The sequence below is a fragment of the Panthera tigris genome, chromosome E1, assembly GCF_018350195.1.
Source record: "Panthera tigris isolate Pti1 chromosome E1, P.tigris_Pti1_mat1.1, whole genome shotgun sequence".
NCBI classification, from domain to species: Eukaryota; Metazoa; Chordata; class Mammalia; order Carnivora; family Felidae; genus Panthera; species Panthera tigris.
Genome location: NC_056673.1, coordinates 37,794,439 through 37,807,835, shown reverse-complemented (window position 1 = coordinate 37,807,835; position 13,397 = coordinate 37,794,439). Strand labels below are relative to the sequence as shown.

General features: G+C 43.8%; 1 protein-coding gene and 1 non-coding gene across 5 annotated transcripts; both read left to right on the top strand.

Moving 5' to 3' along the window:
- The first annotated feature begins 2,203 nt into the window (after positions 1-2,203).
- Positions 2,204-5,769, top strand: CE1H17orf98 (chromosome E1 C17orf98 homolog). Of its 4 annotated transcripts, none has more exons than XM_042967634.1 (4): positions 2,204-2,597; positions 4,519-4,618; positions 5,309-5,377; positions 5,525-5,609. In XM_042967634.1, the coding sequence occupies exons 1-3, from the start codon at positions 2,391-2,393 to the stop codon at positions 5,374-5,376; spliced, it is 375 nt and encodes a 124-aa protein (XP_042823568.1). In that variant the 5' UTR covers positions 2,204-2,390; the 3' UTR covers position 5,377; positions 5,525-5,609. The 4 variants fall into 4 exon arrangements, with proteins under 4 accessions (XP_042823568.1, XP_042823567.1, XP_042823569.1 ...); XM_042967633.1 differs by having other exon boundaries at positions 5,508-5,598; XM_042967635.1 differs by lacking the exon at positions 5,525-5,609 and adding an exon at positions 5,487-5,503.
- Positions 5,770-6,493: 724 nt separating this feature from the next.
- Positions 6,494-6,565, top strand: TRNAC-GCA. Its single transcript has one exon. It is a non-coding gene; the product is annotated as a tRNA-Cys (tRNA).
- Positions 6,566-13,397: the final 6,832 nt, after the last annotated feature.

Sequence of the window (13,397 nt, the reverse complement as noted above, 5' to 3'; positions counted from 1 at the left end):
TTGATAGGAGGTTACCCCAGGTAACTGCCATGCAATTCATTTGAGATAATGTAGAGTGAATGGTCAGATCCTAGACACACATGGAGGTCCAGGAGCGACGTGAGGAAGGACCAGATACAGGTGTATAGATGCATATTTGTGCAGTTCTGGGTTTTGGGTAAACTGGCACATAAATGACTTTATTTGTAAAATCTAACATGTATGTAACTGCCATTGGGTTTGCTTTTATGAACGGTGATTAAATCATTTTAAATTACCAGGTTTTTTGCTATCAAAACATTTTGACAGGATGGCTGTATAATGTACCTGCTAAACCTTAGTTCGAGGATAAAAGGTGATGGGGGCACCTGGGTGGCACAGCCAGGTCACAAGCTCACACAGAGTCTGAGTTGGAGGCCCAGATTGCAGAGCCTGCTTGGGATTCTCTCTGTCCCTTCCCCACTCTAAACTTAAAAAAAAAAACTTCAAAACCTTAAAAGAAAAAATAAAGGTGATGGGATGATACCAGCACAGTGGGTGTAACACTTGGCAAATTCTACTTGAAGGAACTGGACATTGGCTTTTGTTTTTGTTTTTAAGAGAGAATCTAAAGCAGGCTCCACGTTGAGTGTGGAGCCCTACACTGGACTCAATCTCACAACCATGGCCTCATGACCTGAGCTAAAACAGAGTTGGATATTCAACCAACTGAGCCACCCATGTGCCCCTGTAAGTTTTCTTTCTAAACCATGAGAAGATTTATGTGATGTTTCAAGGCCTGAGGAAAAATGACCTTTTGGCAGGTTTGGGTCAATAGTGTGGCCTAAAGATGTTGGAATAGGCTTTTTAGATTGAGCTTTGTGTTCATGCATCTTCAGATTAACAGTATTCTGGAAATACCCAGCTTTAAGTGTTCTCTTGTAAGGCTAGAGATGAGAGGATGTAAGGACCCCAGCACATACTCAGTAAGATTACCCTTTTGTCCTTCAAGATTCTGCATGGAATGTATTAAAGTAGTGGTCCTCAACCTGAGGAGTTAAAAAGACATGTACAGGCAATATCACAGGCCAGTTAAGTCAGATTATGGAGGTAGGACCCAGACCTCAGTACCTTTTAAAGATTCCCCAGGAGATTCCAAGGTGCAGCAGCCAAGATTGAGATCTGGTGCTGTCTAGACTGAGCCTATCTTGTTTGAGAAATACGTTCAGAAGTCTAAAACAGACCTGTCTTCCTCCTGCCCCCTATCCTCCAGCCTGGTGAGAATGAAGTCTTTGATGTGACGTGAGATGTAAAATTAATCCTTTTTATCCTGTTGTGTGAACTCTACATGTGAAATTTCTCACCTTCAAATAGGAGTGAGGCCTGGGTCTCTTCCCTTCCTTGTCTTAGGTCTTACATGTTCTGCCTGGGTCCATTTCAAGTTGTAACAGAGTAGACTCAAACTATAGACATTAACCTATAGTTTCAGGTTTCTAGGAATTTGCCTTTCATGGTATAGAAACCTTAGGTATGCTGAGTATTGCCAGAATTAGTGGTTTTCTGCGTATAGATAAAACAAGCAACCTTTTCTAATACACGTGCCTTCATATAGTGACTATAAAAGACTTCTGATCCTGTTGTCTCGTGTAGGATAATAGCATCTCAGAGTTGGGTGTGAGGAGTAGTTTGATGGTTAAACCATCTGTGCAAGGGCTTCTTCAAGGGGAATAGTTGAAGAAGGAAATAAAAATCACCTGTAGTCACAACAACTAGAGGAAATCATTGTTTATGGTTTGCTATATCCTGTCACATACACACAAAAAAAATTAGCCAGGGGATAATGTGTCAACCTGCTGGTTTCTTGTGTTGTGTTTTGTTTTGTTTTGTTTTGTTTTGTTTAAGCTAGAGGAGGAATACTAGCTGATGGAAATAATTGGGTTGGGTGGGGAGAAGTGCTTTAAGAGGACTTCCTGGAAGTCAGGAGACCTGAATTCTGGCTCTGGATCCACCACTAAGTGGGTTTAGGGAATATCCCAATGTTTCTTGAGCTTCAATTCCCACTTGTGTAAAATGAGAGTCGGAAGTAGATGCTATCTGAACTTTCTGATCATTCTGGGTACAAACAAGTTTCCCGAGGAGACGGAGTTTGGGAAATGTATATAGGGGGGCGGGGCCCAGTTGCGTTCACACTGCCCACGTTCTGTAATCCCCCTCTTCAATCTCCAACTCCTCTTGCGTGGTCTCCTGTTGGTCATCCTGCACCTCACGGCCACGCAAGCAACTTCCCTCACAGCCCTAGGAGCCTACCCTATTAGATGGGGCCATAGGGTTTGTGTCGCAGGAGTCTTTGACACGTCACAATGCGCAGGGGAGCCCCTACCTAGGGCCCTCGATTCCCACCAGAAAGGCCCTCGGAGGCTGTAGTGGTTGGGATGTCGCGCGTGTGCGAGTGTCCTCTGCGGCTGGAAAAGGGCTTCATCTTGGATGGTGTGGCCGTGAGCACCATGGCCCGCACCTATGAGCGCCTGAGGCCCAAGGTCTGGTCGGCGATTCCGCCCTACAACGCTCAGCAGGACTACCACGCCCGCCGATACTTCCGGAGCCGCGTGGTTCCGCCAGTGCTGCGCCGGACTGAACAGGTTATTTATAAGAGTGCCCCGGACGATCCCACTGTCTGCCCCCACAGAGCTCGACCCTGTGGCGGGGCGTTTTACCCCTCGGGCGGGCCCTCCCACCCCCTTGGTTTTCTTACTGAACCCCCGGAACTGGCGCAGGCGAATGACAGGTATTGAGTTCACTGGGCTCACAAAATCACTTTCCATCCCTGAATTTGAGAATGTTCCCATTTTGGGTTTCTGCAAGCCTTAGCGAACGGGCCTGGAACCTGGCCTCTCCCAAACAGATGGGTGTCATTGTCCCTTTTGACGTCATGGACCCGACCTTGGGGTGATCTCGCACCACAGATTCTCTAAACGCGCGAAAATCCTTGTGACCTCAGCGAACACCTGCCAGGCGGGGCGCCTTCCATCGGTGACGTCATAGTTGCCGAGGAGCCCCCTCGATGGGACTTTCTGTGAGCAGGCAGGAAGGAAGCTTCCCGAACCTCTGCTACCTCACTCTCCCCAGCCCTTTCCCCTCGTGGATGTTGCCCCTTCTCAGCAGAGTCTTACCCGGGATCAAAGATCCTGACGCTATTTGCTGATGGCTTCAACACCTTTGCCTCCAATATTTCTGTCTCCATATGTCACGGTGGTATGGGTAGGGGAGAGGAGGGCTTAGCGGGGGTTATTCTGGGAACAAATCTTGGGTTTTTTGTGTGTGATCTCAGTGTTTGTGTCTGCGTGTCTGCGTGTATATCGCATGCATATGGACACATCTGTATGTGGCATGCTTGAGGGTGTACGTGTAATTACTCATGTAATTTTTATGACAGAACCAGAGTCTAGGAGGAAAAAGGAGAAAAACTTGAGTATTTAAAAGCTTGAAAATAATATGGTGTGCACACTTTTTAAATTTTCCATTTGTAAGTATTTAACCATCACAACTGTTTGTAGTAGGTATTACTTCATTTGCATAGAGATAATGGGGGTTTGGGGCTCCTGGGTGGCTCAGTGGGTTAAGCCTCTGACTTTGGCTTAGGCTCAGGTCATGATCTCACAGTTCGTGGGTTCAAGCCCCACTTTGGGCTTTGTGCTGACAGCTTAGAGCCTGGAGCCTGCTTCAGATTCTGTTTACCTCTCTCTCTGCCCCTCCCCTGCTCGCATGTGCTCTCTCTCTCCCTCTCCCTCTCTCTCAGAAATAAATAAACATTAAAAAAAAAAAGATAATGGGGATTTTTGTTTATTTTTTTGTTTTGTTTTTAAGTAAACCCTGCCCCCAATGTGGGGCTTGAACATACACACCCAACATCAAGAATGGCATGCTCTACAGACTGAGCCAGCCAGGCTTCCCCAAATAATGTATGTTTGTTTGTTTGTTTGTATTTTGAGAGAGAAGTGTGCAAGTGAGCGAGGGGCAGAGAGAGAGAGGGAGTGGGGCTCACAGAAGTGGGGCTCACCCGAAGCAGAGCTCGAGCTCACCCGATGTGGGACTTGAACTCACAAACCGTGAGATCATGACCTGAGCCAAAATCAGATGCTTAACAACTAAGCCACCAAGTTGCCCCAATAATGCATATTTTTAAAGTAAATTAAGTAACTTTTACTATGCCAGGCCCTTTGTTGGAACTATCTCACTTAAATCTCTCAGCAACCCTCCTTAAAGCCAGGAGGAAATTGAGGTCCAGAAAAGCTGTGTCATTGGCCCAGGGTCACACAGCTTGTTAGTGGCAGAGCTGGACTGGAACCAGTCTGTCTGGCAACAGACAGCCCTTAACTGCCCAGCTATGCTGCCTCTCCCTGAGAGATAATAGGTCAATACGTATATTTATATTTAATCTGTCTGGCCCAGTTACCCCTGGCTGTGACCTCTTCTCTCTCCCCGAAATAAGCCCAAAGGGAGTTTGCATGTGCACCTCTCAGCATGGTGGCTGACAGTCTTTGTTTTCTCCCTCACTTTCAGGATCTCGGGGGCACAGGCAGGGATGGCTGGATAGTGGATTATTTCCACATCTTCGGGCAAGGACAGAGATACCTGAACCGGAGAAACTGGGCAGGGGCAGGCAAGTGCCACCTGGCTTTCCAGCCTCACCATGGACCCACTTGGAAGAGTGATGTGCATTCCCCCAGTTCAGAGAGAGAAACCGGGCCACAGAGAGCCCTGTTTTCAGGGGAAGAGGCCCAAGGACTGCATCCTCTGGCTTTTCTTCTCATGCATGAGCAGATGGTGTCACTGTGCTCCTTATATTTAGTGATTGAGTGCCTACTGTATGTCAGATGCTTTCTGCCCTCACACTATCCCTGTGCTACAGCCGGGGAAATGGAAGTTTAGGGTGGTAAAGTGATTGGCCAAGAAGGGCTTAGCTGAGATCAGAGTTCCACTCTTTCCAACTCTAAAACCCATGTTCCCCTCACTGCTCCCGGCCTGAGCAGGCTGTGTCCTGCTCCTTTTCCGAGCCCAACTTAGCAACAAGAAAGGAAGGGTTGAGAGCTGTTTTTCTGACAGTGTGAACCCTCCTCCCACCCAACCCCATCGCCCTTTCACCACACTCTAGTCACATGATCCTATGCACCATTTGGCCAAAGTGAGCTCATCCATTTTCTCCACATGGGTCAGAAGCAAGGGTGAAATGTTTTCAGTCTTCCTGGGAGCAAGGCAAGTTCAGCCAAGCCCAGAATCTTCTGGCCCCTCCTGTGCTAGCACATTCACGCTCCTCCTGTATACTACTCGTGGTATGTGGTTTGGTTTCTAGAAAGCTGTCTCCTTGACTTCATCAACCCTTGGCTTTTAATCAAGACCCTTGAGACACTCCAGGATTGAGGTTTTAGCTGGGACATGGGGAGCATGTTCTATACCAGCCCTGGGACGGCGGGGGGGGGGGGGGGAAGCAAGCGGGGGGGGGGGCGGGGGATGGCTGAATGCAGGCTCAGGCTTCTCTCTGTGCCCCCAAGGGCATTCCCTCCAGCAGGTGACAGGGCATGATAACTACAATGCTGATCTGAAAATGATCAACGGGTTCAATGGTCGGTATGGCTATCGCAGGAACACCCCAGACCTCCGCCAGCGCCCATCGGTCTTTGGAGAGGTCACCCGATTCCCTCTCTTCTGACAGCATCTCTTCCCTTCCCACCCCTTGACCTGAATAGAAGACAGATGTTTAGACGATCTCTCAATTCTATTTTTATATAAACAGTGATGTTATTGAGCCTCCAAGTGTGCTGTTTCTTTCCCAAGTTTGGGACCGGGGCCAGCTAGTTTCTTCACCTTCTGCTTCTCTAGCCTTTGGAGAGGAGGTGGGAGGAGAGAGGCCATCCTCAGGCGTGCCCTTACGCTCCATGCCCACGAGTGCCAGGCTTGAAAGGAGGCCTCAGTTCTCCCCTGCCCATGTAAGAAGAAACTGCACTGCTCACCGAGCCCTCCACAAAACTCTGCCCCAGGCAGCAGCAGGGCCCTGGGTTAGACACTGGCTACCGATTTTCCATCAAGAACTGAGCCAAAAGGGATTCGGCTAAAGGGATTGTCATTGGTTGCCCTGAGAAGGGTTTCCTGATTTTCCTGAGAGTCATCCCATCCAAAATAACTGACATCTTCCTTCTCCTTTCTACCCTCAGTCCATCAAGAGTCAGGGCATGAACAAGGGGATATCTGGGGGTGTTTTTTAGCCTCTGGATTCTGATCTAGTAATTCTGACACAGTGCTTGTGGGCACTTTCTCTGCTGGTGCTCTATCAGTTTCCTTTTCAGCTAGTTTCCAGGATGTCATTTTTCAAGTGTCCCCACCCAGTTTACTGGTGACCAAGAGAAAAGCCACAGCAGATGATGGATACAAAAGAAGGTGGAGCTTTAGAACACAAAGCCTGCCAGAGCTCTGGTGTGGGTGGAACCTGGTGGTATTGAGTCACCTTAAGTGGACAAGGAAGAGAAGAATAATAGGTCATGGGGGTATAGCTCAGGGGTAGAGCATTTGACTGCAGATCAAGAGGTCCCCGGTTCAAATCCGGGTGCCCCCTTCCTCCTCCCTTTTGTAATTCCATTAAATGGAAGTCAGTAAGGGCACCATACCTCTTAACTCCCAGCCAGAGTGTCTAGAGAGGACAAAGAATTGTCAATGCATTCTTTGATTGAAACACTACTAATCTCCCCAGATTCCAAAGGATACTTAGCTGAGACCCCTGGATGACCTTGTTGGGCTTCAATTAAGACAAAGTCCCCTGGGGCGCCTGGGTGGCTCAGTCGGTTAAGCGTCCACCTTCAGCTCAGGTCATGATCTCACACTCTGTGAGTTCGAGCCCCGCGTCAGGCTCTGAGCTGAGCCTGGAGCCTGCTTTGGATTCTGTGTCGCCCGCTCTCTCTATCCCTCCCCTGCTCATGCTCTGTCTCTCTCTATCTCAAAAGTAAATAAAAACATTAAAAAATAAAATAAAGACAAAGTCCCCTAAGGAAACTCTGAATCTAAAATTAGGTATGAGAGCTGTGAACACAAACGTAGCAATCTGAGGGATGAGAGTACAGGTAAAGAGGATCATACAACATGTGTTTTTGAGAGCTTAAGCCAGTGCATGTAAGGCAGCTGTGAATTAAAAGATGAAACAGGGCCCCTGCCATCAGGGAGTTTTACGTCTGCTGGAAGTTGACATATTCATACACAGCTGTCAGAGGAAGACATCAGGTTGTATCTCAAGGAAGAAACATCTTTTAAAAATACCTACCCACCTTTTCTAGACATAACTTCCAAGTGAAGCTTTCCTACAATTTGAGGGGATATTTCTGCCTAATCCGAAGAGTTTATTATGGACATGTTTCTGACACCACAATCCCTTCTAGATGGTTCAGGGCACTTTCCTCTTAGTAGTTTATTGTGCCAGTCAGAGTTCTTGGCATGGAATAGATACCCACTCTGGTCACTGAAAGGAGAAAAGGAGTCTACTAGAGGCAGGGGGGACTCATGGTGTTGATGGAAGTTTGGAGAACCTAACTCACAAAGCATTAACTATGAAGGGCAGCAGAGGAGGGAAATCCAGCTCTGGTCTCCTCTCTCAGGAAGTGTCCGTTGCTGATGTCACCAATTCAGGGCACTTATCACCAAGTCATGGTATGGTTCCAGCTGGACCTGCATCTCCAGGAAACTTCCTCAAGCTTCAAGATGCCAAGTGCAGGGCGCCTGGGTGGCTCAGTCGGTTAGTCATCTGACTGGCTCAGGTCATGGTCCCAAGGTTTGTGGGTTTGAGCCCCGCGTCGGGCTCTGTGCTGACAGCTCAGAGCCTGGAGCCTGTTTCGGATTCTGTGTCTCCCTCTCTCTCTTTCTGCCCCTCCCCTACTCACACTCTATCTATCAAAAGATTTGATTGGTTGAGTCATGTCTGACGTGTGTGCAGTTTTCTGCCAGGAAGGGAAGGAGGTAGTGTTGCCTCATCAAGTTTGACAGTGCGAGATAGTCCCCCTGAATTGGAGGGGTGTTTGGTGCAAAAATGGATGTATCGCCACTTTCCCTTCCTTGAAGAAACAATTGTAAGGAAAGAGCGTGAAAATTCACTGGTTTATAGTTCTAGTGGTCAAGAATTTGCTCTCTCACACCCCTTGATTTCCCATTTGCTAAAGTTAGGTCAAAAACATTTTTTTAATGTTCATTTTGAGAGAGAGAGCAAGAGCAGGGAGGGGGAGAGAGAGAGGGAGAGAGAAAATCCCAAGCAGGCTCTGCACTGTTAGTGATCTCAAGAACCGTGAAATCATGACCTGAGCTGAAATCAAGAGTCAGATGCTTATCCAACTGAGCCACTCAGGCGCCCCTGAAGAGGCATTTCATAAAGGAAGAGATGCAAATGGTGGATAAACCCATGAAAATGTATGCAACATCACGAGTCATCAGATAAATGCAAATCAAAATCATATTGTGACACCATACATGCATCAGAATGACTAAAATGAAAAAGACTGGTAACATCAGACGCCAACTCTTACTTGGTGGGAATGTCAAATAGTATGCCATTTTGGGGAAAGATCTGGCAGTTGGTACAAAACTGAAATGTACTGACCTTCTGGCCCAGCAATTCCATTCCTAGAATTTTACTCGGGATAAATGAAAACATACTTACAAAAAGACCTATATAGGAATGTTCATAGAGATATTTTTCATAATAGGCAGAACTAAAAACAGACTAGGGTCCACCAATAGGAAGGTGATTTTTTTTAAATCTGTGGTTTATTCATACAAGGAAATACTACTCATCCATAACAAGGAATGAATTACTGATTCAAGATGGATGAATCTCACCAACATAATGCTGATAAAAAACCTTACAGAAAAGATTGTATGTTGTATTATTCCAGTTATATGAAATTCTAGAACAGACACAACTAATCTATGGTGAAAACAAAAGAGTGGTTGCCTCTTGGGTGGGGTTGGGAAAGAGATTAGCCAGGAAGGGGAATGAGGGGAATTTTACTGGGATGATGTTAATGTTCCATTTGTTTCTTTCTTTCTTTTTTTAAGTACACTCCATTCCCATCATGGGGCTTGAACTCATGACCCTGAGATTCTGAGTCACATGTTCTACCAAATGAGCCAGCCAGGCACCCCACTGTTCCATTTCTTGATTGGGGTTTGGGTTACACTGGTGTATGTATCTGTCAGACTTAGTGAATGGACACTTAAGATTTATACATTTCATTTTACGTCACTTTAACATGAAATGAAAAACACTGTAAACAAATATGAACTCTAGTTAATGATATGCATGCTGAAGTATTTAGGAGGAAGTGTATTGTCTGCAATTTATTTTGATTTTTTTATTATTTTAATATATATAAGTATATAAGTTATATATATTTATATGTAATAATTAAATTAATATAATTATTATATTTTTATATTATTTGTATCTATAGGTTACATATGTTTATATCATATATAATTTTTGTATATAATATATTTATCATATAATTATATATTTATATATTTTATTTAAATTTATATTTATACATTTATATTTCATTTAATATATTTTTATATAATATATATTTATATATTTATTTATATATTTATATTTTATATTTTTATTTTTTACACATTAATTCTAATTTATATTAACTATATAAATCAACACAATAAATTATATATATTAAAATATAAATATATATTATATATAGAGAGAAAGAAATGTGATCAATCCAGTATAGTAATATAGTAAAGTGTTCACTGTGTTCACTGTAGAATGTAGGTGGTGAGTTTATAGATGTTCCGTGTAAAAGTCGTTCACCTGTGTTGAATGTTTGAAATTTTTCATAATGAAATGTTGGGGACTGTTTTTGAAAAGGTGAACCAATATAAGTAAAAGTATTAAATAAATGTCATTGCTATATGAACATGACAAAAATCATGACCGTGGTACTTTTGAATGACCGAAGTAGGTGAGCAGAGCATTACTTCATTTGATACACACAGCAACCTTATGAGGTAGATTAGGTACTAATAAAATCATTGTTTTGGTTATGGGGAAACTGAGGCTCAGAAAAGTTTCCCGACTTGCAATGTGGCATGCCAGCATCCCAGCCCAAGTGTGTTTTGACTCCAGAGCTCATTATGTTTTGCTGCTTGTGCAAAAATTTATTTCTCTGTGTTAATACATTACTTTGTACATTTCTCAATTGTAGCCTTTGTTATACTATAGTGATGTCAGGTGTTTAGATGTCTGTCACCTCCTCCACACCATGAGCCCCTTCAGGGCAGAAACAGTTTCCATCTTTGTAGCTTCCATACAAAAGTATAGTGCTAACTAGCCTATAATCATCTCTCCCTTAAGGTGCTGATGGATGAAGGAAGGAAGAAAGAAAGAAATGCTTCCTAACTTCGATGATGTTTTGGCTAACTTACCCCCAAAGTTCCCTCTCCCACCACTTTCTGCAAAGATCTATGCTTAACCAGACCACTTGATCAGAGCCTATCTGTGTTCACCTTGGTCAACAGCTGTGGGGCTATTTATGATTACTTGACAGGGCTGGTTGCCACAAGCCCCAAAGAAGCAAAAGTTGGAGCATCTGTCTCTGGAATAGCTGAGGAGTAGCAAAGACCTGACTTTACCTCAGGAAGAGAATTTGTCAGTTTGCAGACTATGGCTATAATACAATTTGTCCAGTGTCTGACATCTATTGAATGGAGGGATGGATGGAAGGATGGATGGATGGATGGATGAATGATGAGTAGCTGGATGAAAAGGCAACACAAGTCAGCCACGGTGATTAATTTCTTGATCAGTGATGTCTCGCCTCTCCTTATTGGGGAAGCATCTCTGTATCACGATGTTTGTAAACAACCTTCACATTTCCTGGTTTCAGACAAGACTATATTTTTCCTTGAAAACTAACTTTATTCTAAAAACATTTTCAAATTTTAGTGTGCATCTGAATCACACGAAGAACCTGTTAGAATCCGGGGATTCGACCCTTTGGGAAGTCTGATTCAGTGATTCAGGGGTAGGGCCCAGGGTTCTGTAGGGTTGAATAAGACCTTCAGGGCAATCCATTATGGGTAGTCCCCAGGTCACAATTTGGAAAACACTGGTGAAAAGAAATTATTTCCTGCAATTTCAGTTCTCTCTCCCTCAAATATAGGGAGTCTTGTATTAAAATATTCTCCACCACAAAACTATGGCACCATTGGCTTTTAGAAGCATCCTTGTCCTAATCTCTCATGTCAATCAGATAGAGTCCTTGAAAAGAACTTCTACAGATGTTAGTAACATGATAGAATTGTTATCATCCACTGAGCATCTGCTATCTGCCAGACACTTTGTGAAATGCTTTACAAATGCTGTTTCATGTAATACAACAACTTTCACGGTAGGTGGTAGTATATTTATTATACAGATGGGGGAAAAACCCTCAGAGAGGTTATATAACTTGTCCAAAGTCACAGTAACCTACATGGCATACAAAGTCATTGCTTTTTCAAATATACAGCCCCTTTTATTAGTGTGTAATTATTTAATTTTTTAATGTTCATTTATTCTTGAGGGAGAGAGAGCCAGAGTGAGAATGGGGTAGAGAGAGGGGGAGGGCAGAGAGAGAGGGAGACACAGAATTCGAAACAGGTTCCAGGCTCTGAGCTGTCAGCACAGAGCCCGACGCGGGGCTCAAACTCAGGAGCCATGAGATCATGACCTGAGCTGAAGTCAGACGCTTAACCGACTGAGCCACCCAGGCGCCCCTATTATTGTGTAATTATTAATAACATTAATGATTACTGTTATTTCTATGAGATCATACCCTAAAAAAATACGTTGGTCAACTTTGACTCCAGACATGAGCCTTTAAGGATTCAGCAATCCATTCACTCATTCATTTAACGACACTTAATTGAGCAACTATTGTGTGCCAGAATCTGTCCCAGGCATAAAGCACACAAAGATGACCTAAAGTCTCTAGTATTATGGAACTCACATGGATACAGACAAGTATACAGGCAATTTATAAAACAGTGTGATAAGTGCTATAATTCTAATTAATCTAAACATTGATATATCCTTCAATAAAAACAAAACAGCACTGTTTCTGGAACTGGACAAGCTGACTTTAAAAGTTCACTTGGAAGAATAAAAGTGTAAGAAGAGCCAGGACATTCCAGAGAAAGAGTATTGAGGGAGAAGTAGGCATACCAGTCATTAAAAAAAAGTTACAATAATGAGGACAGTTTGGTAATAGTATATGAATAGAGGGATTAACGAAATGGAATAGAGAATCCAGAAACAAACTCAGATACAAATGGGAATACACTATATAATAAAGGGATATTTCACACCAGTGGGGAAAATACAAGATTATTCTGTAAAGCGTTGAGGCAAATGTGTAGCCAACTGGAAAGACAATACACAAAAATAAATTCCAAAGGGATCCGAGACATAAATATTTAATATAAAATTATAAAGTTACTTGGAGGAGGGGTGCGTGGGTGGTTCAGTTGATTAAGCGTTGAACTCTTGATTTCAGCTCAGTTCATGATCTCACAGTTCATGATTTTTTTTTTTTTAACATTTATTTATTTTGGGGACAGAGAGAGACAGAGCACGAACAGGGGAGGGGCAGAGAGAGAGGGAGACACAGAATCGGAAGCAGGCTCCAGGCTCTGAGCCATCAGCCCAGAGCCCGACGTGGGGCTCGAACTCACAGACCGCGAGATCGTGACCTGAGCTGAAGTTGGACACTTAACCAACTGAGCCACCCAGGTGCCCCTCACAGTTCATGATTTTGAGCTCCATGTTGGGCTCTGCGCTGACAGTGAGCAACCTGCTTAGGATTCTCTCTCTCTCTGCCCCTCTCCTGCTTGCTCCTCTCTCTCTCAAAATAAATAAACTTAAAAAAGAAGGTACTTGAAGGAAACATGAGATAAAATAACTCTGATCGAGGAGGGTATAAGGATGGTGGGTGACTTTTTTACTGTATTGCCTTTTGCATCTTTTAAAATATATTTATAATGCATTAGCTATTTAAAAATATGTTAAGAGTGTTTGGCCAGGGAGATAAAAGTTTTCCTGCCAGAAAACAGTGAATAAGGGGTAGGAAGTCTTATGAGGCTGGAGAGGTTAAGAAGGGACAGATCATGAAGGGCCTAGATATGTTAAAAATAAGGATTTAGGGGCACCTGGAGGTCTCAGTCAGTTGAGTGTTCTGACTCTTGATTTCTGCTCAGGTCATGATCCCAGGGTCATGGAATTGAGCCCTGGCTGGACTCCACACTGAATGTGGAAACTGCTTAAGATTCTCTCTCCCTCTCTCTCTTCCATTTGCTTTCTCCCTCTAAAAACAAACAAACAAACAAACAAACAAACAAACAAACAAACATATGGACAT